The 27,551-nt window shown below is 44.3% G+C and overlaps 1 protein-coding gene and 1 long non-coding RNA gene across 3 annotated transcripts in view; one reads left to right on the top strand and one right to left on the bottom strand.

The window, feature by feature from the left end:
• Positions 1–5,345: 5,345 nt before the first annotated feature.
• The window catches only part of ARNT2 (aryl hydrocarbon receptor nuclear translocator 2), a 201,615-nt gene continuing 179,409 nt past the window's right edge, over positions 5,346–27,551 (top strand). For both annotated transcript variants that reach the window (XM_028851222.2, XM_028851228.2), the window contains exon 1: positions 5,346–5,510. In XM_028851222.2, the coding sequence (XP_028707055.1) occupies positions 5,480–5,510 (31 nt within the window). In that variant the 5' untranslated portion in view covers positions 5,346–5,479. The remainder of the gene's footprint in view (positions 5,511–27,551) is intronic.
• On the bottom strand, positions 9,815–13,125 carry LOC144330037 (uncharacterized). The gene is made up of 2 exons (XR_013395857.1): positions 12,695–13,125; positions 9,815–11,512 (listed from the first exon to the last, which is right to left on the bottom strand). It is a non-coding gene; the product is annotated as an uncharacterized LOC144330037 (long non-coding RNA).

Here is a 27,551-nt window from a genome sequence, read left to right on the forward strand (position 1 = left end):
GGGAGAGGGTAAGTGGAGCAGAGTCCTCCTACAGGCCAAGAGTAAATCAACCTCATATCAACATATTTTACATTTGTCCTGCGTTGTTGTTGATCTCATCTACCAATAACTAGAAAATCTTGATTAAAGTCTCTACTGATAAGGTGATTTTTGTCAGCTTCTCCTTAAATTCCTGGTAGTTTTTGTTGTGTACATTTTAGCACTATGTTACTTGGTCTTGATTCCTAAGAGTTCATGGATGGTACATTCTCACCATGGATATGTTTCCATCTGTTATATTTTTCACTTTAGGTTGTCTCGTTTTATCCCTGTAGCAGGGTTAGAAGTTAACTCATACCATACTCATTTGAACCAAATGAATTTTAACCTTGACAGCTCATGGTGTTTCTTTGTTTTATACTATCTCTTAGAAAGCTCAGCATCACCCAGGTGAATGCACAGTCATTCTTAGGTCCTTTCCCTTTCACTCCCAGCTCCCCTTCAAGCTGGTGTCTAGGTGGTCATAGAGGGAGTGGTGGGAGAGAAGGGAGCCTTAGAGCCTTGCCCACCTCCATTCTGAGGGGCTGGGATGGTCATTTGGCTGGTGAACATTAAGATATCTTTAGGAGGCCTCACACTGAGAGCTGATATCTGTGGCCTTGGTTTGGGGTCTTGTTCATTCAATCCTGCCTACTATAGCCTTTTAGTCCTCAGCCAGTTATCCATTAATTTAGACCCTCAATACCTTCATGTCTCCTCACCTGTGGCACACCTAGCATACCTCAAAGAGCCACAAGGAGCCAGGAGTGCCATATCAGGCCCAGCTTTGCAGCTACATCCCTCAATCCCTGCAGAACCACCCTGTGTTTTATCTTCTCCAAGACTCCCACATGGGTGGTGGCCAGAAACCCCTCCGCTTTTGGCTATTCCATCAGCTGGCTTCATATACCTTCCACGGAAATTAGAGCACCTGGGACTGACTGCCTGTTTCCCCTCCCACCCTCCTTCCTTCCTTCTCCCCACTCTCCATGAAGGTAAAGCACGACAAGCTTCCCCTTCCTATCTCTGTGGGATGGGGATTTGCCGTATTTTTCTTCTTTCCTCTGCAATACTACCACAATACATTTTAAAGTCTTTAAAGTGTATACAGCCCACACATTACTTCATTCAATGTCATCTTCACCAAAATTCAGCACAGTAGGTAACATCATCCCCATTTTCCAGGTGAGGAAAGTGAGACTTAGAGAAGTTTCATGAAGTGACAGAGCAAAAACCTATACCACGCTTTCTGCTTCAAAGGCTGGTGCTTATGCCTTTTTGTATAAAACTAAGATCTCATCCACATTTGATCTGTTATAAGTCCATGATTCTTGGTGTAAAGGAGAGGCCTGATAGGAAAGAAGGCAGGGGTGGGGGCTGGGGGTAGTGCCTGGACAGACAGTCTGTGGGCAGTTGTCACCGGTGTAGAAATAAAGATAAGAAGGTAGCAGTGGGGATAACAGAGACTCACAAGCCTTTGTCTCCAGCAAAGAGAGAGAGAAGTTAGAATGTTGGAGGAAGGAAGGGTTGAGAGGACACATATAAATGGAGAGAAAGCCTGTGGTTATATCCATGGCAGCCCTACCATGCCTCTCCTTCTGCAGAAGACTGTGCTTTCATTCCTGGTCTCTTGGTATCTTAAAGTGAAGTTAAAATAAGATAAAATTAGCCGGGCATGGTGGCTCACGCCTGTAATCCCAGCATTTTGGGAGGCTGAGGTGGGCAGACCACAAGGTCAGGAGATCAAGACCATCCTGGCCAACAGGGTGAAACCCCATCTCTACTAAAAATACAAAAATTAGCTGGGCATGGTGGGTGGCGGGGGGGGGGTGGGCGGGCACCTGTAATCCCAGCTACTTGGGAGGCTGAGGCACGAGAATCGGTTGAACCAGGGAGTCGGAGGTGTAGTGAGCTGAGATCGCGCCACTGCACTCCAGCCTGGTGACAGAGCGAGACTCCATCTAAAAAACAACAACAACAACAAAAAGACCGGGCGTGGTGGCTCATGCCTGTAATCCCAGCACTTTGGGAGGCCAAGGCGGGCGGATCACCTGAGGTCAGGAGTTTGAGACCTGCCTGACCAACATGGAGAAACACTGTCTCTACTAAAAATACAAAATTAGCTGGATATGGTGGTGCATGTCTATAATCCCAGCTACTTGGGAGGCTGAGGCAGAAGAATTGCTTGAACCTGGGAGGCAGAGGTTGCGGTGAGCCGAGATTGCGCCATTGCACTCCAGCCTGGGCAACAAGAGCAAAATTCCGTCTCAAAAAAAAAAAAAAAGATAAAATTGCCTTGAATTATTTATATATTATACAACGGAAATCCTTTGTCTCTAGTGTTAGGACTTAAAGGGATATGAAGCAGAACTCAGGTGGCTGCTTTCTCCCACCAACTTAAAAAAAAGAGAATCATGAAAGAAAGGCTGTGGACCCTGGTACGCATTAGCACAGCAGCTGGTCAACTCTGGTCATTTCTGGGAGCGCTGTGCCCAGAATCGTGCGCTACGGGCTCGGTGGATCTGCATTAATCTTTTCAAAAATGCAAATCTCAGCTTCAAATTCAACAGCCTCTTTTGGAATTTCAAAGAGTTCTAGGTTGTTTAAAGGTTGAGTGGAATTCCTGAGGCTGCGTTAACTGGTCACAGTCTACTGACTCTCATAATTAGCACAAGACCACTGTATTGTGTAAATGCCACTCAGTATGCAACAATGACTAACCACTCCATTTCAGATTGTTTACTTAAGTGGGGGGGCTTTCATCCACAATCAATGTTTCTGAGCATTTAACCTATTTGATACTGAGAGATGAGAGAGAAGGTTAGTCGCCCGTTTCTCTATTTCTTCCCCTACACCCTAACCACTCCCCAACCCAAGCCACCAAATCCCAGTATTGCGTGTAGCCCAGTTCTAAGTCTTGTCTGGCTATTAAGCTGCATGACCTTGGCTACCCTGAGCCTCAGTTTCCTTATCTGCAAACTCCAGGGGTAGAATTGGATGATGTCAAAGGTCCTTTCTACCTCTGAAACACAGTGACTGGGGAGAAGATGAAATGTCTCCTTTGTGAAGATCTAAATGTATTTATTATGTACCAAAACCACAGCATGGCCGACTCCAGACTATGAGAAGTGTCTAGCAGTTGTCCACATGTCGCCTGTCTTTTATTGCAATGAACCAGTGCAAGATCCAGTTTTAAAGATATCAGCCGAGTGACATTTAGAAAAATGGGCAGAACACAACAGCAGAGTAAGAAAGTAAACCTTGTCAACAAATCTGTATGGTTAAATGTGTGTGTGCGTAAGAGTCATGTTCACTCATATTTTATTTTTTAGGGATGATATTAGAACTGTATTTGGAGACAAAATGAGTCATGGGTCCTGGCTGAAATGCTAAACTGATACGTAAACACCAAGGAGAGGAACTTGCTTGTTTCTAAGGGGTGTGGAAAGTTGGAGAATAAAAGAGCCTCATGGGATAGGGGGCAGTGATGCCAAGTGCTATTTATGTAGATGGGCCACCAGAGATTGAACCGCCTGTGGGGAGAAGGATCTAGAAGGGACTCTGGGTAGCAGAAATATCCAAGATGGAGTTTTACCTTTTTTGATGTGGGGTGAGTGAGGAGAGCCTCCTCTTGTACTTTCCTTAAGAAATCTTCAGTCCAGTACATGTTATACATTAATTAAGTTGGTATTTGAGTGTGTTGCTTTTTGGGGTATGTAAAAGACAGGCTGAATTCTCATTTGGCTTGATGTTGGAATCAGGAACAGTCAACTTTGGTATGGGAAATAGGAGCGGGCCATAGCTGATATCCTGGTTTCTCTGTCTCCACCTGGCCTATCTTGCGGCTGGGTGCACACCTGCTTTATTTTTTACTTGAAATGTCTTCTTTTTCCACCTGTCCTACTCATGTCTTCAAAGCCTAATTTTCATTTTCTCTGATCACTCCTCCTCTCTGCCCTCATTCATTCATTAGTGACTACAGGCTGGAGATGCCAATTTCAGGGCTTCTGCCCTAAGCTCCCAAAGGATCTGTGTGCTTCTTGAGTGCAGATACTTTGTTTCACTCCTCCCCAATCTACCCCCCAAACTAGAAGCCCTTGGAGAACAGAGCTCCTGTGTCTTTCTTTCCGTGGTAGGCCCAACACCTGGCTTTGTGCCTGGCACACAGCAGACATTCAACATTTGTAGAACTGATATACTATTAGATTAGTAGTGACAAACACTCCCCAAAGAGAATGCTTATTTGAACACACATCCCAAACACTGCTTCTCTACCCTCCAGAAAATGCTTCTTTGGAAGGATTTAGGGCAGTTTGATGTTTCTGCAAACATATCTGCGTTTAGGGGCCATCTTGCCCTTCTCAGCGTTCACCTGGGATATCTTTATTCTTCCATTTAACCTTTACAGGGGACCACGATGGTGACGTGTCCTTCCTAGGGGCCATTACCTCTCACAGGGATCCTAGTGTCTGGTAGAAAACAACCCCTCCAAGTTCTCTGCATCCGAACTTCACCAGAATACGCGGATAAACCTATTTAAAAAATCTTTTTAAATTCTCAACTTGGCGGTGGAAATAAGGCTCTTGCAACGTCCTCAAGTAATAACCAATGGCAGCTATCATGGCAAGAAGGAGATAGAGCTGAGCGCCTTACTCAAAGCCAAGACATTCACAATTTTTTGGGCCCGGCTCCCTGTGCCTGGGCATGTGCACTGTGCACTCCGAAGCTGTGTACGGCGGTGGCCTTGGAGGTGCCCGTGGCCTTAGGAATTCCCGGGGTCGGGCACCCTCCGCTTCGCACCGCGCCGTGTCCCCGGCCTGGCAGTCGAGCGGCGCGGCTCTGGCATGCTAAGTGGGCAGCACTGGGGCGCCTTTGTTTCTCGCGGCCGTCTCCCAGGACCAGCTTCCTTCTGAATCTAAATGGGCTTCTCCCCCACCCGCTCCGCCCTGGCCCCCTGGCCTGGGCACGGCGCCCCTCGGTGATACGCGCCCGGACACCTGGGGAGTGGGCGTGCGGGGGCAGCCCGGGCTAGGCGAGCGCGGGAGGAGCGCCTGCGATCCCAGCCCGGCCAGGCCCGAGCACCTGCGCGAGCCGGAGGGAGCGCCCGGCCCTCTGTCCCCTCCAGTCGCCAGCGCCCAACTTGGGGGTCCCGCCGCCAGCAGCCCCAAGTCTCGCGGTGCTACCGCTCTGACCCGGGAGCCGCGGGCCGGGCGCCCCCCGCCGCGCGACAAAGGCTGAACCGGGAGGAGGAGGCCGAGGAGGGGGAGGAGGAGGAGAGAAAGGCGGGGACGGTGAGCGGCCGCGGCGGCGGGGAGAGCGCAGGGAGCGCCGCCCGCCCGCGCCGTCCTTTGTGTGGCGGCGGCAGCGCCTGGGCCTGACCGGGTCCCCGGGGCTAAGTGCCCGGCTCCGCGCCGCCCCTCCCGCGCCCCTGCCAGGCGCGCGCCTATCCTCTCCGAGCAAGATGGCAACCCCGGCAGCGGTCAACCCTCCGGGTGAGTAGCGGCCTGGGCCCCGCCGCCCGCCGCAGCCCGCAGGCCTTGCCCGGGGCCGGAGCGGGCCGGAGCGGATCAGGCGCGCCGGGCGCCCCCGGGGGCGCGGAGCAGCAGCTCGGCGCGGTGGGTGGTGGAGCGGCTGTCACTGCGCGGCAGCTGCAGCATCAGCACCAGAGCGGCATCTGCATCCTTATCGCTGCCCATCCGGTCCCGGGCAGGCGCCGGTCCGGACCCGCGGGCGGCCGGACGCTGGCCTTGCGTCCTCCGGAACCCGAAGGGCCGGCCCGGGAGCCCCCGAAGTTCTGAAAATAACCGCCTTTGCCTTCCCCATCCCACGCATTTTTCTCTTCCGGTCCCGGCTTTTGTAGCATCACGGCGTCAGCCAGTCCTGGCTGGTGGAGGGCTCCGCGCTGATGGAGGGAAAAGTTTGGAGCTGGGATTCAACAGGGTACAACTCTTGGGACTCTCCCTTGCCCGCCCCGCCCCCCAAGCGCTGGTCCTTTGCGCCCTTTGCGACTGGCTGCTGTGTGTCCTAACTCTCTGGGACCCAGAACACCCAGCCTGTGGTCACCAGCGTGAAGTAGCCCCTGTCCTGCCCAGGTGACATCCCCTGCTTTCTGGGCTGACCTGTCAGCAGGGTGCAGTCTGTGACAACTGAGCTCATTAGGAAAGATTTCAAAAATGGAAGAGTTCTTGATGGAGTGGCAACATTTACCTGTTTGGGTATTATAGTAGGGAAGTCCCGTTTTCGTTGGGAAAGTTCCCTACCTGATGAGTGTGGGAGAAGAGAAAGGTGAACATCTAAGCTGGTACAAACTTTTGGGTGTTGTGCAGAGGCTGCTGTGGGCACGGCAGGTTGCTAGGTCCCTGTGGAAGATGCAGGGAGAGTCACAGAGGGCGGCCCCCAGGAAATTCCCAAGAGAACGGAGGTCATGTGTTGGAGATAGGGAGGGTCGGAGGAGGAACATTGATGCTTAGCAAAGTAAAGTGTCTGTCATCATAGAATTAGGCATGAAAGATCCCTTTCATCTAAGGAGGCCAGGGAAGCCTTCTGGACGTTTCGGTTGCACGTTGAAAACGGGAATGTTTGAATATACAGAGCCAGTAGCAGAGGGGCATTGCAGGCGTAAATGACAGTGGACTTGTTCTAAGCATGTGCAGAGGTCAGTGAGTGGTTGGTGCACTGGAGATCTAAGAGGCAGCAGTGGGATTTAACACTGAGTTGTTTGGATGTGACCAGGCTTTAAAGGACAGACTGAGGAGTATGGACTTTCTCTCTCCACATTAAGGGAGAGTCCTCTGCACACTTCCTAAGATCCAGAAAAATAAAATAGAAGAGAGAGAGAGAGAGAGAGAGAGAGAGAGAGAGAGACCACAATGGTATTGAACAAGGAAATCGCATGATCACTTTTTCTGGAAGATAAATTTGTCAGCCATGTCTAGGAAACATAGAAAGGAGGGAACAAGACTTGAGACGGAGCCCAGCATGACATGAGGCAGGTGCTGGGGAGGCCAGAATTGGTGGCCATGGCTGGACCAGAGAGGAAGGAATGCACCACTGGGCAGGTAGAGGAGTTCCATATTTGGAACTGATTAGATTTGGAATAAGAGTAAAGGAGGAGGCCAAGGAGAGACAAAGGGGAGGTGTCCATGGAGACACCAAGGTGAAGAGCCTGTGTAATTCCAAGGAAGGCAGTTCCATCAGCAGAAATAGGGACTATGGGAAGAACAGACAAGGAGGCCTCTGTCCAGAACACTGAGAAGGAACATGGCTGGTCTGAAACACATCTGTGCCAGTTTGCCTGCGACTGAAGCTGCAATTTCAACCCATTCAACTACTTCAAAATCAATAGAAAATTGATAGATGTAAATGTTATGAAATCAGAAAAAGCAAAAGAAGTTAAATGAAGATATTTTAGTCCAATATAGGTTTACATTGGGAACAGGAATAAAATCCCTGGTGATTTACATAATTTCTACGTAATCAAATTAATTATTCTAGAATAATTTACATAATTTCTATGACATCGTTATTTAAAACTGTTTTGTCCATTACATTGCTCCATGAGCTACATGGACTAAAGATGGAGTAGTTGCCCCTGGCCCAGTGGTGTGGAGCACAGGAAAGCCTGTGTTTGTGCCTTGGACTGTGGAGGCTTGAATGATACAAGCACAGGGTATTGTTTGTGTTGTTAGTCAACACCTGGCCAGCTTGACAGCTGCTTTTCTCTGTTGACAGCTATACCGGAGATCTTCAGCATGGTGATAATTTCTCAAGTGAAAATTCCTTGAGGTGATCGCCTTTCGTTTTACCATCATTTCTTTTACCGGTCCCCTGAGGATGATCCATGGGGATGTGTTATTCTTGCCCCATGTGAATCTCCATCTTCTTCTTTGGGAGAAAGGGTTTAATTTCAAGGGAGATGGCTCAGGGTTTGAGCCAAAGAGAGAGAGTTCAGATTCTATGGACAATTTACAACAAAAAGAGCCGTGGTACCCGAGCTTGTCACCCAGAGCCTACCTCCCATGGGCTTGTGACACTTCTTTGAATTCCTTTTTCTGCCTCCCTCCTTTCCCCAGATATGGTTGCTTTGCAAAGAATAAGAGCTTGGTAAACAGAATCAAATGGACTAGGAAGCACTAGGATTTATTTCTGCTGCTAGTTTGTGTCCAGGGTACAAAGGCCACAGCCAGTCACCTCCCCACTCCACCAGTTGTTCCTTTTTTCCCAGCTGACCACTTCACAGCAGCAGAACTGTTTACAAAGACACTCTTCTGTGATGTGTAGTGGGGACTCTCTAGGGCCTTGTTGGTGACAGATGATGTTGGGGTCTTCACACTCATGTTACTCTGAATATAATCCAGGTGCAAATTTTGACTCTGCTCCTTCAAGGTCCCCATTAGGGTTTTGGGTTAGGATTCTACCAGCTACTCTGGGAGAGGAGAAGGAAGGATTGGGCTCCCAGATATTCTCCTTATCACTTCTGCTATGACAGTCCTGGCTATATTTCTCATATCCTATGGCCCCTGGTACCCACTCCTTCTGGGTCATTTCCAGTCCTTACATGGGTCACTGAAACTGCTGTACTGGCTGATTTTCTCTTTTCTTTCTGGCCAGGAATGACATATATCCTTTAGACTAGAGAGTGAAGTCATAGAATCTTCCATCTGTGTGTGTGTGTGTGTGTGTGTGTGTGTTTTGCTACCTTTTTGAATGACATTTAAGTGTTTCTGATTTATAGGAAATAGTGAAGTTTGAATTAGTTATATACATAAAAGGGTATTTGCAGCTGAAATGGCACAATTAAGAAGGAGATTGTTTCCCCAGTGTCATTGTTCCATCTTAATCTTTTGTAATTTAAGCATGAGGGAATCAGCTACAAATTCAGACCAATAATCATTAGGAATTAAGCATTATGTGGACATTCTCTGAGATGAGTATTTGAAGAGTAATTAATAAGGCTTGTATGTTTTAAAGGATTTCAAAATTATGTTTTAAGAGATTTGGAATTCCACTTTTTTCTGAAATCAATTATTGGATTTTCTCCCCCACTTCCAGGTTTCTGGTCTTTGACATTTCAATTTGGAATTGATTGTATAGTGCAGGAAGATTCTCTGGACAAACTGCCTTAGAAGGGGGGACATTTGAATCAGCTTGTTGAACTGATTGAGTGTCTTTGATATGCCAAGCTCTCTGCAGGGAATAGAGCAATGTGGAGATGAGGGAGAATATTTCTTGACCTCGGAGTTCTAAGTCTAATAGGGGAGGCATAGGTAGACTAACTTAATAACACCAGGTGGAATGAAATGAATGTTGACTAGGTGTGTTCATATCATCATGGGGAGCCAGAGGAAGTCTTATGGGAGGTAACTTCTGAATATGGGCCTTTTGAAGAGAGAGATTTTGACTTATAGAGAATTTAGGAACGGTCGTTTTGAGCTGATGGCTGGGGTGTAAGGCAGACAAGATTTGTGAAAATACGGGATACTGTCAAGTGGTTGCTTCCTCAGTGCTCTTGGGGACTCAGCAGGACACTCAAGAATGTGGGTAGGTTTTGAGCCTTTGAGACATGTGCGCTATGCTTGCCAGCTGTCCTGGCTTGAGTGAGGCTGGAACAGCCAAACCAACTGGACATACAGTTCAGCCCAATTTCTCTACATCCTGTCCTTCATTGAATCTATGAGCCTGTCAATTGCAGGACACATCATTATTTTATGGACTTATAAGAAAAAAATGAGCTGATGACATTTTGGCTTCATCAAAAGAAAGAAAAAAAGGAAGAAGTGATACCTGAAAAAAGAGGTTTATTTATTCCTTCAGTGTATATTTATTTTAATTAATTAATGAATTTTTAAAAGTTAATATTTTTAAAAGCTCTTTTTTAGAGCAGTTTTAGGTTCACAGCAAAATTGAAAGGAAGGCACAGAGATTCCTCATATATCCCCTGCCCCCACACATGCACAACCTCCCCCATGATCAGCATTCCCAAGCAGAGTAGTATATGTGTTACAATTGATGAACCTACAATGACACATCATTATCACCCAAAGTCCATAGTTCACATTAGGATTCACTCTTGATGGTAGACGCTCTATGGGTTGGACAAATGTATATGACTTATATCCACTGTTATAATATCATGCAGAGTATTTTCACTGCCCTAAAAATTATCCATGTTCCACCTATTCAATTCCTCCCACTTCCGAATTCTTGGCAGCCACTGATCTTTTTACTGTCTCCATAGTTTTGCCTTTTCCAGAAAGTCATATAATTGGATTCATGCATTACGTAGCCTTTTCAAACTGGCATTTTTCACTTAATAATATGCATTTACATTTTCTCCGTGTCTTTTAGTGACTTGATAGCTCATTCATTTTGGTGGCTGAAGAATATTCCATTGTCTGGATGTACCACAGTTTATTTATTAATTCACCTACTGAAGGACATCTTGGTTGCTTCTAAGTTTTGGCAATTATGACGAATGAAGCTGCTATGGGCTAATACTTATCGAGTAGCTACTATGTGCTGGGGACTGATCTGGGGTCACTGTGTTGAGCAAATTAGGTATACCTCCTACCATCATGCTGCTTGCTAGCAAGACAAATAGTCACAAAAGAGTAACACAATTAGGTTAGTTACACAAGAGTAACACAATTAGGTTAGTTAGAAATGTGTAAATGTTATGAAGAGATGATCCCCTGAGATAAAATAACCAAGGGACCTAAATTAGAGGATTAGCAAAGGCCATTTGAAGTCAGCGAAAGCCTCTCTGAGGAGTTGACCCTTGAGTCAAGCTCCAAGGAATGAAGAGAAATGTGAGGAAGAGCATTCCAGGCACAAGGAAGAGCCCCTTCAAAGGCCCTGAGTTGGGAAGAGCTCGAGAACAGGGAGCAAGGGTGAAAGTGGTGTGAGAAGCTGGAGCTGCGGTAGAGGCCAGCTCACGGGGGATCACAAAACTTGGGTTAGGGGCTGAGACTTCATTTTAAAAACACTGGAAATCTACTGAAGGGGGTTTGAGCAAGGGACGTGGTCTGACCTGCACTTTTAAATGCCCCTTCTCGCTGCTGTGTGGAGAGCCAATTGGACTGAAGCGGGAGGAAAAGCAAGACTCCAGTTAGATGGTGCTGACTTAGGCCAGGGGCTGTTAGTAGAGATGGAGAGAGAGAGGTGGATTTGAGTTGTACTGGAGGCAGGGACGCCATGCTGAACAACTCCAGGGGCACCAGTTACTTCCCTGTCCATCCCTTGGGCAGGGCATGTCCTCCTTGGGGCAGAATCATCATGACTTCATGGTAAGGAGTTAGGGGAAGAGTCAAGGATGATTCCCAGCTTGCTGTCCTGACACCTGGGTGGTTGGAGGTGACAGGAAGTTAGTGAGAGGCAGGGGACCTGTAGGGTGTGCTCCAGGCTTCAGTATTGGTCAGTCGAGTTGAGCTGCTTGTGAGACAAGCAAGTGGAACTGTCATGGAGGCAGTGGGACACATGCTCCCAGAGATCTTGGCTGGAGAAAGAAACGAAGAAGGATGTTAGCCAGCCATTTACCAGGTTCTCTAAATGCGTTCCTTGGGGTTAGTTCACAGAACATACAGCTCTTGGTCCAAGTACCATAGTTCCCAAGCAATGCTTGCATTTACTGCTCTATTGTCTGTCTGTATTGAGATTCACTAAGACACAAGGTCATAGGGAGATTATTTCTGCATCTTTTACAGATTCAGCAATCCACTCATTTTCGTCTACCTACCTACCTACCTACCTACCTGTCTATCATCTATCTACCATCTCTCTCTCTCTCTCTCTTTCTCTTTCCCTCCTTTTATGGGGCAGGTCAGGCTATTGGACTAGCTCACTACACGAAACTCTTTGTTCAATGAAGAAAAGTTATTTCTCAGTTTTAGCCAAGCTCCTTTCTACTTGAGGGTTCTTGTTTATGTTTTGTCCCTCTTCTTGGAATGATTAATTGCTCACTGTCCCTTCTTCCCTACCCTTACCCCCTCCTCACTCCTGACCATTTTCCTGTCCAATGTCCAATTCCTTCTTTTCTTCTGGGCTCAGCTTGAATTCTTACTCCATTAGGGAAATCTATCCTGATCCCTTTATCCAGGTAAAATGTACCTATCATGCATTCTTCCAGGGCCCCATAAGGCTGTACTTTGCTTCTGGAGCGCTTAGCCTCATGTAAATTGTGTAGTTATTTGATTGATACCTGACTGGATGCCCTGTGAGGTCAGGGAATGTATCCAACAGTATGGCAGCCCTGGCATTTACCTTACTGCTTCCCATTACAATAGATACCCGGTAGGGTTTTGTTAATGAATAAATGAAGGGATGCCAGGGAACTGTCTTATATTTTGTATGTGGCTGCCTTTCAATAACTCCCTTGAAGGAAAGAAAGCATATATCCTGTATTTGTAGGTCTCTGTAACAAAATAGGCCAGAGATGTCTAATTGAGATTCTGACTTTTATTTGTGCAAACTGATTTTGATCTGAAAATCCTACCAAGATAATTCCTATGCAAACTAGTTCCTCTAGACTTTGTAACGAGCCTTGGACACATAAAGCTCATCATTCTTTCCAGAAGAAGGTTAGGTCAGAATTGAACAGTCAAATGTATTTATATATTTTTATTTTATACTGCTGTCCACAAAGGTTAGACCAGAGGCTCAGAGAGGCTCAGAGACTTACCTCGAGTCCCCAGCAGGTGGGTGGATGAGCAGGTCCTACACCTACCTGATACCTTGGACACACAAAGCTCATCATTCATCCCAGAAGAAGGGTAGGTGATAGCTTGGAGACTGGCTGGTGGTAGTGGTAGGTTCCATGTTACAGTTCCACAAGGGTCTTCTCAGAAGGGAAGTGGGATCCTCCTGTTTACTGCCTTCTGCGTCGTGTGTGAAACTGTTGACATGGCTTGCTTAATTACCAGCAGTTACTGATAAGGCAGACTCCAGGCTGGCTTTGAGGTTCAGCCGCCCTAACAACATTCAGGAAGGCAGCAACAAGGTCAAAGGATGCATTCATTGCCCTCTGATTAAATAGTGCAGGCTTTAGAGTTGGAAGCTGAGGCTCTTTGCAGATAAGCAGAGACTCTGTGGCTACCAAGTCTATGACAATTTGACCATTTTTTTTTTCAGGGAAATCTACAAAAATGCCAAAATGTTTACAGATAGGTACTTCCTGCTTTTGTACATTGTATGAAAACATGGGGCATCTCTTACTGTTTCGGTTTCATTGTGAGAACACACAATGCAGAGCTTGGGGCTCTTCTCCTAGCCCCTGCTGAGGAGTTGGTTGCTTTCTTCACCACAACTACTTTTCCCCCACAATAAAGATCTGTGTTGATTGTAAAAAATTTGGAAAATGCGCAAAAGCACTAAGATAATTCTACCACCCATAACTAACATTTTTGCATATATCCTTACAGACTTTTTTCTAAATATTGTGTGTGTATATATATATAACAAAATAGAATTATTTTGAGCATATTGTTTTGTCATCCCTTTTTTTCCTTCATTAATGGTATATCCTATCAAGGATACTTATTTGAGAGGCTGCATGATATCTTGTTTATGGCAGTGTCATAATTCATTAACTCTCTTTCTTATATCTGGGCATATAACATTTGGTGTGCTTTTCTGTTTGCCAGAATTGTACACACCATTGTCATGAACATCCCCATATATGAATGGATATATACATACATGATTTTTTCCTTATTGTCACTTCTTTGAAGTAGAATTGAACAGTCAAATGGATTTATATACTTTTGTTTTATACTGCTGTCCACAAATGTTAGACCAGAGGCTCAGAGACTTCAACCTGGAGTCCCCAGCAGGTAGGTGGATGAGCAGGTCCTACACCCAGATGCTGTGCCCCCTATCCTTGGCAGGTTCTGGCAACCCAGGCCAGGCCCTGTTGCCTGTAAGTCTGGAACTCAGATCATCTGCTGATGTCTATAAAGAACAACTGTGTACCTTTCTTTGCCACCCTTCAGTGATTTAATAATTTCAGTGGCTTCTTTATTAACTGCTGTTAAGGTAATTTGTTCAGGTCAAAACAGGCAGGAAGTTGCCTTACTCAACAGGCAGAGAGCCTCTGATGACTTCAGGGGGCCACAGCAGGGTCCCAGTGACTGGGGTCTCCATGCCAACCTGGGTTCTCATCAGAGGCCCCATTGTTCTCCCTCCACACCCTCCCTTACCAACTCACCTCTTCCATATGGCTTTCATCAAACGCTGGGGCCACTGACTTACCTGGAAAACTTTGCTCACCGTCTGTTGTCCGCACATCCTCCTAGGATTGATCTACACACTTCCAACCAGACCACCTGGCTGACGGGGTAGTCCCAGGGCTTAGAGAGCATGTGGCGAGGTGATTTCTGGTCCTTCCTGCCTGCATGTGATACTGTTAGACAGGCTGTGGTGGTTATTCCTGTTTCCAACGCACATTCAGGAGTTCTTAGTAACTGAGGATAAATGTGTTTCTTTCTGATTTGGCCATCCCTACTTTTCTTCCAACAACTTTGAAAAAGTAGAGAGCAGCTGCAGGTGGAACTGGGCATCTATCTCTGTATCCAGGCTTAGGTGGCAAAAGGCAACATTCTGAGGTAGGGCAGCCTGGGAAGATTCAGGGGTGCCATGTCCAGGGTGGGAGCACCAGAGGAGTTGGCCTGAGTGGAAACCCAGCTCTTCAGGTAGAATCAGGCCTTCCAAGAGACAGATTAGCTGAAGGCCTTACAGGTGGCTGAGCGAGGGAGGTGGGGCCAAAGGAGAAGGAGGGTGGCCTTCCATATACTCTGCCTGTCGAGTAAGGCAACTTCCTGCCTGTTTTGGCGTGGACTGCCCAATTACCCTAACAGCAGTTTAAAAAGCCACTGAAATTATTAAATCACTGAAAGGAGGCCAGGAAAGTTACATAGTTGCCCTTAATAGATGCCAGTAGATGAGCTGAGTTCCAGACTTAGAGGCAACAGGAAGCCAAAGTTAATTGGTGCATCAATTTTTAAATTAATAGCCACACAAAATAGTATTGTCTTTCTTATCTTCAGTAGACCTCTGAGTTGGGTGGCAGGAGATGCGAGAAACCTGGGCACAGAGGCCAAAGGTGTATCCACACAGTGCTTCTCAACTGGGAGCATTTGCAATGTCTGGAGACATTCTTGGTTGCCACACCTCCAGGGAGTGGGGGTGCTACTGGCACCTATGGGTAGAGGCCAGGGATGCTGCTAAACATCCTACTGTGCACAGGGCAGTCCGCCACAACAAAGAACTTATCCAGCCTCAAATGCCAATAGTGCCAAGGTTGAGAAACTCTGGTTTATGGGAACAAAACTCTGTAGGTCTCTGGACAGTGGCAACTAGAAGAAAACCTCAGGAGTTTCACAAGGGTGTGTGGCCCCCAGATAATAAAGGGCTGGCCCCTTTAAAACATGTCAAGAAAACATGACAGCTTTAAAAGCAAGATGATGCTTTTGAGATAATTATGAAATCCGCCATGGAAGTTAATTTAAATGTGAAATAACAGAACTGCAAAAAGTTATTTTATTATTATTTTTAGAACAGCATTGATGTTTCTATTCCATCAGCAGTTTGAAATGAGGCATAGTCTGGAATCGTTTGCCATAATTTGATATGCTTGATGGATTCCAAGTCCCCCAAAGAATAAAATGAATGAATGTGATCAAGGATCACAGCTGTGTTCTCTCTCTCTCTCTCTTTTTTTTTGAAAAAATTTCACACCAGAAAACTTCCAATTGAGTTCAGCCAACCTTCCTGAACACCACTTCTATTCCCTACACAAAGGGTGCTGTGCTCAGTGCTGGTGGTGGTGGTTCAGTTGGGGCAGATTGGAAAGATGTGGCATAAAACAGGTTGGCTATGTGTGTGTTCCATCAGTCTCTAACACAGGCAGCACTGGACACTTATGCAAATTTATGCAAATGACTGACCAACCATTGGTGAACAGAGGAGAATGTAGACCCCATCCATTTCTTTCCTGCAGGCAAGGAAAGATGCTGAAGACTGTGTTCCGGGCATGCAACACATTTCAGGACCAGTGTGTGCCTTTTCCTAGTCAGTGTACCAACTGCAGGCCTTATTCCCAGCTGCCTGCTGGGTCTGTGGTATCCCACAGATTCTGCAAAGCCTACCTCTCCCACATATTTCCTCCTCCCACTATGTCCCCTGTGGCAGTGAGTGGCACCACTATCCATTCATTGGCCCAAGCCAGACATTAATTATTTTAATTGCTTATCCACCTAATTAAACAAATATTAATTGAATGCCAACCGTGTGCTCACAGTGGTGTGTGCAAACCCAGGCGTGGTTTCTGCTTTCACAGAGCTTTCCTGTGTAGCAGGAGAGTCAGCCATTTATTAAATAATAAGTATTGTGAAAGAAAGGAGTCTTTGTTTCCAAATGCAACAGGAGGCCATTGAAGTGTGGTGAGTCGGGGCGTGACATGATCGGAGGTGGGTTCTGAAAAGCTCTCTGGCTGCGGAATGAAGGACATGCTTATTGGCAGCAGGCTGGTGAGGAGGGAGGCCTGCCCGGAGGCCATTTCAGAAGTCCACGTGAGGCACGTGGAGGCCCGGTCCATGTGACAGTGGACGTGGACAGCAGTAAATGGAGCCTTCAGATACTTAGGAGGAGAAACAATTGAACCAAGAGAGTAAGTGGTGGATCAGATATCAGAGATGAGAGAGAGAGGGAGTGGTGGTGTTCCTGATTTGACCACTGGGTGGATAGGCTATCATTTCCCCAGCTAGAAAATACTGGATGAGATCCAGATATTTGGGGCTTTTTGGTGGGGGTTGGGGGAAGATCAGGAGTTTGGTTGAGTTTAAGGCACCTTGAGCTCAAGACCTCCAAAGGAGATGGGGATTTGCCAGAAACCTTCAATTTCTTCATTTCTCCCTGGAGTCAGAACTTTGCTTTCCCCCCAGCCCCTGCTCCACTACTATGTCCCCAACACCTTGAGTAAGGTCTGGCACATACTTGGTGCTTAAAAAATATTTGTTGAATAATGAATGAATGAATGAATTGGTCTCCACATCCTCCAGATGCCAAACAAATAAAAAGAGATGTGTCCATCACAAGGTTTTGTGTTTTTGGTAATGTTTTATGCTCAACTTATTTCAGGTTTACAGACAAGTTGCAGGAATAATACAGAAAGCTCTTGTATACTCATCCCCCAGATTCCCCCACTGTGTTGCTATTTTACCATATTGGATTTATCAGTTTTTTTTCCTCTCTCTCTGTCTGTCTCTCTGTCTCTCTCTCTCTTTTATTGTGCCATTTGAGAATGAGTGGCATACACAATATGCCTTCTAACTCTAAATGCTTCAATGTATATTATTTCCTAAGAATAAGGACATTTTCCCACATAACTACAATTTATGACAAAAATCAGGAAGTTGGCATTAATGTAATAGCATTATCTAATCCACAGACCTTTATTCAGTTTTCACCAGTTGTTCCACATAACAAAAAAAAAATGATTTTTCAGGTTCAGGGTTTAATCCAGGATTATTAGTTACATTAAGTTCTGATGTCTCTTTAGTGTCCTTTAATTCTGGAATCATTTCTCAGTCTTTTTTGTTTTTGTCTTTCATGACCTTAACATTTTTGCCAAGTATAGGCCAGTTATTTTGCAAAATATCTCTCAATTTGGTTTTGTCTGATGTTGCCTCACAATTGCATTGGAATTGTGCTGTTCTAAAATTTTTATTTTTTTGGCAAGAATACCCCAAAAGTGCTGTTGTGTCACAGGGTTACTTTTAACAGTCATTTAAAAGTGAGTCTCTCTGTTGATGAAGTCAAAGTTGTGTGTAGACAAGACTAAGGAAAGATGGTTAGTCATTTAAGATGCCATTTACATGCTTGGCCGACCTCATCTTTGGGTCCTATACACCATTTGCGAGTATAGGCAGCTTTACATGCTTCTTGTTGAGTACAGGTCCCAGGGTTTTTTTTAAAAAGATTATATAACATTAACACTTTACTAAACTAAGTATCAACTTCATTTGACAAATAAAATAATTATAAGTGAACTATGCAAAGATTATCATATCTCTAATAAAGTCAATAGGGAGCTGAAGTGTTTAATTACTAACTTTCCTGACATGCAAATTGAAAAGCTTTTCAGGTAAGTTGCTCACATGGAATGCCTGAAACACACTGCAATTAACAATTGGATCTTCGTTCAAACAGTAATTAGTGTGTGATTTGTCCCGTTCTTGGTTGCTGGTGCATGTCCAGGTTTAGATGTGTATTTGCATTCATTTTAGGAAATTAATTTATGATTTCTTTTAAGTTTCACTTGAAAACAAAATTGCGTTTTACTGTGGCTTCATAAAAAGAGATCACCTTTTGTTGCCTGACTTAGAGACTTAAAAACCAAATTTGGGAGGTTATAATTTGTCTGCAGAGACTTGCCAGATTTTCCAGTCTGCGAGTTCTGCCTCCCTTCCCATCCCCCTTCTGCTTCTTCTCCTCCCTCCTCCTTCTCTTCCTTCTCCTTTTTCTTTTCTCCTTCTCCCCTCCCTTTCTCCCTCTTTCTCTCTCTCTCTTCTCCTTCCCTCCTCACTCTCTCTTGCTCCTTTTTTCCTTCCTTCTTTTCCTCCTTCTCCTCAACCCCCTCTCTTTTTCTTAAAGACCCAGAGAAACAGGATGAGGTGCAAATGTTTGGTCTACCCAGTAGTTAACACAGTCCACTAGGACACAGTATAGACATCGAACGCATCTGTTTTCCCAGCTGTGAAATGAGGTGGCTCCTTCGTTGGGGATTGGCTGTGCACTAGAGCTGTTCTGTGTGCTTGGGATTCAGAGGTGGACAAGGCATTGCATGGCCCGGTGGACCAGGGGACCATAGTGTGTGGGTGACTGGTTGCTCTTTTGTCTCTGCTGTTGCCTTATATGTAAAATGGGGGTGATCACAGTGCTCACCTCATTTGATTGTGACATGGTTCTATTTACCAATGTTTGGGATGGTACCTGGCACACAGTAGGTACTCTGTAAGCACTACTTGTTTCTCTCAGCACCACCCCAGTAGTGTGGAACATGGCACAGGGTTTGGGATTGAAAGGCATCTTTCCAGCCTAGCAGTGAAAAGCTGGGGAGCAAAAACCAGATGTGTTTGTTGAAGAGGGGGGGGTCTTTCATGAAACAGCAAGCCCATCTTCCCTGGCACTCTGAGGCTGCTGGGTGTGTGCAGGATCATAAGCTGTCCCTGCTCTGGGCATTCCCAGTTCCACTGTGGGAAGAGCCTCTAGGCCCTGCCTCTGCTGCCCTTACCTTGCACTGCCCTGGGAAGAAGGACAGCGGCGACCTTGGATTTGTCCCTTCCCCGGACCTCCTGGATCTGGCTGCTTCCTCTTGTCCCTGTTGTGCTGTGACAGTCTTCTTACCACCCCTCTCCATTTGCTGGACCATTATTCTGTCCTGACTTCTGCAGCCGAATGCAGACCAGCAATGCCCTCATCACCCACTCCCCCTTCCCTGTCCTCACTGACAGAGGTGGGTGAGGGTCCCACTGTCCAAGGACTGTTCTTCCTCTTGGCCCCTCCCATGCTCAGGACAGACCAGATGGGATCTGACCACCCACTATGGATCCTCTGTTGGGTCTGAGGCTAGGGCTGCTGTGCTGTGGGATGGATGCTGTGTCTGGTCTGCCTGCACATCTGAAACTTGCCTCTGTAGCTGGCTGGGTGCCCTTATCTCCTTGTACCTCCTTACCTGGCCCTGCTAGGCCTCAGGCTGAGTCCCCCAAGACAATCAAGTTTTGTACAACACTTTATGGACAGACTAGGAGTTAGGACCTGTGCCCCTTTTTTCAAGTTCATTCATTTGTCCTCATTTATTCATTCAATAAATATTTACTAAATATCTGCCCTTCATTCATCACAGTGCTTAGGTGCTGGGAATACACTGGGTGGAAAGAGTGACACAGTCTGTGCCTTCATGCGTTTAGAGGCTTCTGAGGGGAGCGTCTTCCTGAGTCCTCCAAGCTGAATATTCCAGCACTGGAAAGAAACCATTTTCTAGAACTCAGGATCTGTTAGGTCTGTCTGCCACTAGATGGCGTGGTCAAATAGATACCTCAGTGATTTGCAAACATGACCCAGTGATCACCAGGAGGGCTTGTGAAAACACAAAGTACTGCCCCATCTCAGTTTTGGAGTCAGTAGTTCAGGGGTGGGAGTGGGCTGGGGTGAGATTTGCATTTCTAACAAGTTCCCGGTGATGCTGATACTGCTGGCCCAGATCCCCTTCAGGTCCACTGAGGCAGGGGCAGCACTTTGTGTTTTCACAAAGCCAGTACTGTCCAATGCCAGCTAACTCACCTGGTTCAGGATGGCTGGGCTCAATTGCCCCATTTCACAGGTGAGGAAATAAAGACAGTCGAATTGAGCCTTGAAACGCTGATCCTAACACACGGATGATCCCAAGTGTACCTTCTTTCCACTGTTACACTGGCTTTCCCTGGGTGATCTGGAGGGAGAAGGGAAGATAATTAATGAGTGGACTGCACTGAAGAGAAATGAACCAGAGATGTTAACTAGGCATCCAGCAGCATGAGAGGGTAGGAAGAGGAATCAGTGGCCCAGTCCTGCCATTGACACGACATGGTGCCCTGGGACACCCCTTCCTTTTCTCTTTGGGCTTTCGTTTTCTTATCTATAACATGAAGGGTTGGCATGAAAGCACCTCTCATGTGGCAGGGTTCTGGAAAGTCCCGGGAGAAAAAGCTGAATAGGTTCTCAGGGAATTTCCATGGTATTTGGGAGATAAACACAAATGGTCTTCCTGTGCCTGGCAGCAGGTCAGCCTCGAACAGCAGGGGATACTTTGCTTTGGAACGCAGTTTAAGGCCCTTACCAGAGGGCCTTAGGATAAGGGGTGGAGCATGAAGAGCCTTGGAGGAGATGGTGGTGGGCTTCGTCTGAGTTGGGGAGCCTGGGGCAATGGGAGGATAGGCCACTGATGGCCACAGCAACCTCGCCTCCCTGTGCAACCAGCCATCCACGTATTTCTCTGAGCCTCTCTCCACATTTTATCATCTCACACCAGAACCCACATTCTGGATCTGTCTTTTAATTCTTCTATCAGCCCCTGTTTTTAGTTATAATAAAAAGACCCTATGAACATATGAATATATGTGTTGACTATACAGATGGTCCCCGGCTTACAATTGTTCCACTTAAGATTTTTGACTTTATGATGGTTATAAAGTGATATGCATTCAGCAGAAACTGTACTTCAAATTCTGAATTTTGATCTTTTCCTGGACTATTGATATTCGGTGCAGTACTCTCCCAAGATGCTAGGCCAGATCATCTGACACAAAGCCTATTTTATAATAAAGAGTTGAGTGTCTCATGTAATTTGTTGGGTATATACTGAAAGTGTTCTGAGCATGTTTAAGGTAGTCTAGGCTAAGCTAGGATGTTTGGTAAGTTAGGTGTATTAAATGCATTTTTGACTTATGATATTTTCAATTTATGATGGGTTTCTTGAAATGTAACCACAGCAGAAGTGGAGAGCATCTGTATGAATATATATAATGAACATATGAATATATATTATGGACATATAAAAAGAATTATATGTGAACATATATATTTATAAAAAATATATAAATATACATTTTATTGGAATGAATATATATGTTGGAATGAATGAATTGGAGAGTGTGTGTGTGTGTGTATATATATATGTACAGATGTTCATTCCAGTAAAAGTGGCTCACTACCTGCCCTAGAAGAGTCAGTGAGATGAGATGGTAAGAACATAATCACTCCTGGGATGGTTGACCTGGGGTGACTGAAAGCACGGAAAGTGAAAGATGACAAGGGACTACTGCAAAAGGTTTGGCAGTTACTGAGTGTCTACCCAAAAGCAAAAGAAGTCATTATGTCAAAACAGCACATGCACACATATGTTTATTATAGCACAATTCACAATTGCAAAGATAGGGAACCAATCTAAGTACCCATCAACCGATGAGTGGATGAAGAAAATGTGGTATATATGCATCATGGAATACTATTCAACCATAAAAAAGAACACAATAATGTCTTTTGGAGCAACTTGGATGGAGCTGGAGGCCATTATTCTAAGTGAAGTAATTCAGGAATGGAAAACCAAATACCGTATTTGTTCTTACTTAGAAGCGAGAGCTAAGCTATGGATATGCAGGGGCATACAGGGTAGTATAATGGACATTGGAGACTCAGAAGGGCAGAGAGGGTGAGGGCTAAAAAACTATATATTGAGTGCAATGCACACTACTTGGGAAACAAGTGCACTAAAATTTCAGCCATCACTATACAATTCATCCATGTATCCAAAAACCAGATTGCACCCCTAAAGCTACTGAAATAGAAAGAAAAGAAAAGGAAGGAAGGAAGGAAGGAGGAAGGAAGGTAGGAAAAGAAAGAAGGAAGGAAAGCTGTCATCACAGTATTAAAATCAATAAAAATAAATGTCAAAAAGTAATTAATGGTACAAAGAAAGTCATTTTTAACCCATAGTTCACTAGTTTTGGAGCAATGCACCAAATGACATTGTATAGGTGATATGAATTGTCTGATGGCAGCTGAGTGCAAACCCCATCTTATTGCTGCATTTTCTTCATTAAATTAAACCCAACTCATTCCTTCTAGCTTGGCTGTTTGAACGTCCAGTCTTATCATTTGTTTTGAGGAAGGTGCACCTTTTTCCTAGGGTATTTATGACACCTTGGGCCTTATGCAGCTCAGGAAAATTAGAAGCTAATCTCTGATCTTGTTTTAATTGTGGTTCCTAGTGAGATACTCATTACCAGGTTTCAGGGTCCAATTGAAGGCAGTCAGCTGGCTGGCAGTGCTTTAGTCCAAGTGGGCTGTCAGGGAATTACAGCACTGAAAAATAAACAGAATTAGTAAAGCATGGATGAATTAAATAGCTACTGAACACAGATGAATAGAGAATTAATGACTTAGAAAGTAGAATGAAAGAAATTACAGAGAATTCAGCACAGAATCAGAGTTCAAAAATATAAAAGAGTGACTGGGAGACAGAGAGGTGAGACCTCGTCCTTCTTACGTAAGTTAGAGTTTCAGTTAGAGATGGTAGAGAGAACAGGGAAGTTAGGTGTATTAAGATTCAAAGAGAAGAGGCTGATAATTTTTCAGAACTGATGAAAGTCATTGAGCCTCAGATTCAGGAACAACAACAAATTCCAAGCGAGATAAATAAAAAGATATTCAAACCTAAACTAAATATAGGGAAAATAGAAAATAACAAAGAGAAAAACTTAGAAGCAGTAACAAACAGCAGACATATCACCTATACAGGAGCAGCAATCAGACTGATGAATGACTTCTAAACAGTGATCGTGCATGCCAGACGACAATACAATATTTTAATGTGCTAGTTGAAAATAATTATAAACCTAGAATTCTATACTTAGACAATTTATCTTTTAAGAATGAGGAGATAAAAACATTTTTGGATAGAAAATTGAGATGATTTGAGACCTCACTAAAGGAACTTCTAAAGGTGTACTTCTGGAAGATGGTAAGTAACCTCACATGGAAGTTCTCAGATGCAGGGAGGAATGGTGAGCAAAGGAAATAATGAGCACAAGAATAAAGATAAACATGCTTTGGCTATCAATAATAACAACATGTACTTTGTGAGGTGATGAGAGGTAAAGCTGTGTAGTTTAGAACTGTTAAACTTTTTACTAAGTAAGTATAATAATATTTCTAGAGTAATAAGGCATATAGAGTGTACAACAACCAACATATATTATTCATATTTACTATTTCTATACTTACTTGTATTTATGTATGTAAGGAGAAGAGTCTGGATTTACATATACCAAAAAGTTAACCATGATTATCACTTTTTGTGTAAGTGTATTTCTTAGCTTTATTGGTCTTGTAATTTATAATAGAATAAAAATATTAAAAAGAAAATGTGTTCCTAACTTAACGTATCATGTTTTATATTAAGTAATTAAAAGCATTTGCTTTTAAACCAAATGTATGTTGGTTTGCATATTTCAGCTCTGTCATTTAGCTGTGTGACTTCAGGCAGGTTCTTAGCCTCTTTGATTTCTTGTAAAATGAGAATAATAATAATAATGATACCCACCTCATAAAGCAGTCGTGTGTAGGTGAGAAGACACAGGAAATGTGTTTCGTACAGGACCTAATGGTGTCTGTGCCCAGTAAACATTGGCTGTTACCATGATCGGGTCATCGTCACCATCATCCTGGACTTGAGGATCATTTCCACAAAGAGTTGAGGACTGATGCTCAACGGATCTGAGCAATGGCAGCATTGAGGAGTTAGTGTGGAAACACACAGGAATTCCTAACCCTAGGAACATGTTGCTTATACTGGGAACGCTCATTATGTGAGTAGGAGTCACATAATCAGTTATATCTAATGTATTTTTTCAGTGTCTACTGAGATAAACATGTGTGTATATATATTTATTTGAACTATTGATAGATTTCCTGAGGTTGAGCTATATGTATCTTCCTGGAATAAAAGGCACATGGTAACACTGCATGGTTCTTCTAATATTGTAATTAAAAGATACACTGAATTTGATTTTCTAAGATCCATATTAATAAGTGAGATTGCTAATTCCCATCCATTATTAGTAGTGAGATCTTTCTGCAAATATGCTAGAATTTGTAGTGTGGTCAGTGAAGCTTCTGATGATGTTTTGTGTGTGTGTGTGAAAGAGAGGGAGGAAGAGAGAGAGAGAGGGAGAGAGTCATACTATATTGTCGAGATTCTTTCAGCTCCAAAGACAGACAGCCCAGTTCAAACTAACTCTTAGACAATCCATAAAGGAATTCTTCATAAAACTAGGATATCCAGGTGAGTGTTTGACTTTAAGTAAAGATCCAAGAGTGCTAGCAATTTCCTTAAGGCACTGTTTCTCTTCTTCGTGGTCCCTTAGCTTTCCCCACCTTGTGTTAGTTTTATTCTCAGGCAGGTTCTACCCAAGTGGTGGCCCAGTTGCGTCTTACCAATGGAAACTTCAGCAGGGATCTTAGGTAGATTAGCCCTGCATGATATTCCTGAACCAGGCCCAGTTGCCAGGGAACACCACACTATGACTGACCAGATCTGGGCATGTATACACCCCAGGAACCCTCATGGGGTCAGACTTAACTGGGCCACAAGGACTCTGGGTGAGAAAGGGAACATTCCTCATGCAGGGTTCTCTGGGTTGTCCCCAGAAGGGAGAAGGGGACAGGACAGGCAGTACAACAGATGTCGATGCCTTGTTGGCAAGGTACTTTTGTGTCACAGGTTTCGGAGACTTCATCTGGTTTGCACACCACTCCTATGAGGTTTTATTTTGTGACATTTCATTCCCATTTTTATTGGGAAGATATCCTCATCCAAGGTGTTTGGAGGCTGGCCCACTTGGCAGGGTGATAAAGTGGCAAAGTCAGGTCCCTCCCTCCATGGGCTGCTCTTCCAGTCAGACGTTGCCTCTCTCTGAGTGCCATCACAATCCAGTCATGGCAGTGGTATTGCCCATGTCCCACTGGGTTTTATTATGACATTCTTTTATCTGTAATCATCAAATAAAAAATGTACCTGTGGGTGAAAGTCAAAGTGGTTGTATTCTTACTGCTTCACTATTGCCTGGAACCTTTCCCTTTCAGTGATCTGAGTCATAATTTTTCTTTGGTTTGTTGACAAAACAGTTTATACTGTTTTCTTCCAAAACAGCCCTCAAAAAAAAAAAAAAATTGGCAGAGAATTGATTTCCAATTTGTCTTACCAGTTCAGGCTTCCAGCAGGAATTGAAACCCGGAATCTTTGTTTTGAAGACAGTAAAGTGGGGCTGCCTATATCTATGGCTGCTTCTAAGAATCTGATGTGAATTTTATCTAGTTCCTTGTGCAAAATAAATCCTTTTTTTTTTGTAGCAAAAGGAGTTGAAGCTGAAGGAACACATGAGATAGTCAACAAACAAATGATTAAAATAAAACTGTATCATGAACATGCTTGTGCAAACTTGGGATAATAGGCCATATCTGCCCACCTGTGGCCAGGTCTTGTCACATTGGTTTTTGTTTTATCGAAGGGCTGCTCACAGTAGCCTTGTTTCTGTCAAGAAAGATGAGCAGAAACTCAAACATATCTCTGAGTAGCTCACAACAAGAATACCCTTTAGAGGGCCTAGAGTGTTGTGCAATCTTTGACTTCTGAAATATACAGAAGAGTTACAGTTTCTGCAGGTATGGCTCCAAAATGGTGGTCATTTTTTGTTTTGGGGTTTTGAGTGAAGAAAGGATAATTTATTTATTTATTTATTTTTTAAGGATAATTTATTTAAAAATAATAATGAAACTAGTGGCTATCCTTCTGAGACAAAATAAGTATCATATACTAAAATTCCAATTGGCTTAAAAATTTAAATATAAACCTAAATCAATAAAAATATTCTGAGAAACTTTAGCAGACTGAATGCTCAACCCAGAGGTTAAAGATAGAAATATCTGAATGTGTAAATATTACAATCTTCTTTTTTTCTTTATTTCTTCCAAAAAAAAAAAAATGGGATACATGTGCAGAACGTGCAGGTTTGTTACATACATATATGTGTGCCATGGTGGTTTGCTGCACCGATTGATCCATTTTCTAATTTCCCTCCCCTCACCCTCCACCTGTTTTGGAGTTTTTTTTGAAAATCTATAGGAAGGGGGCCAGGCACAGTGGCTCATGCCTGTAATTCCAACACTTTGGGAGGCCAAGGCAGGAGGATCACTGAAGCCCAGGTGCCCGAGACCGACCTGGGCAACATAGTGAGACCTCATCTGTGATAAAAATCTTTAAAAAATTAGCTGGGCATGGTGGTTCACACCTGTGATCCCAACTACTGTGCAGAGTGAGGGGGCTGAGGCAGAAGGATTGCTTGACCCCAGGAGTTCAAGGCTGCAGTGAGCTATGGTCGTGTCACTGCACTCCAGCGTGGGCAACAGAGGAAGACTGTCAAGAAAAGAGAAGAGAAGACAAAAGAACATCTTGAACATGACTTACTTTCCTGGTAGATCATAGCCACTTTGAGAGCACTCATTCTTGTAAAATCTTTTGTTCCAGTGCAGTTCATTTTGTTTCATTAAGGAAGTTTACAAGGAAATAAGTTTTTAAAAATCTAATAAATACAAAGGGAGACAAAAAAAGAAAAGAAAAGAAAATCTATGATATATTTCTTTTTCACTCTCTTCAACGATGATTGCTCTTTCAGTGAAGGAGCAAAATGCTCAATTGAATTAAGTACTCTTTAGAACTGGACATTTAAAAAAGAGGAGAATACCATTTATTGGATGCATGGATACAAGAGAAAAGATAGAAATGTGATTGGTTGCCTAGCTTCTTCTGTGACCAAAATAGAAGATTCTTGAGATCTCTGCTGCTTGTTGAGATAAATGTGGATTGCTGATAGCTTCTCAACCACACCATGGTCCTGTTGGTCCCCACATTTCTTGTTTTGAGCACAGCTGGGGGAGTAGAACTG

Source organism: Macaca mulatta, chromosome 7 (genome assembly GCF_049350105.2).
Source record: "Macaca mulatta isolate MMU2019108-1 chromosome 7, T2T-MMU8v2.0, whole genome shotgun sequence".
Classification (NCBI taxonomy): domain Eukaryota; kingdom Metazoa; phylum Chordata; class Mammalia; order Primates; family Cercopithecidae; genus Macaca; species Macaca mulatta.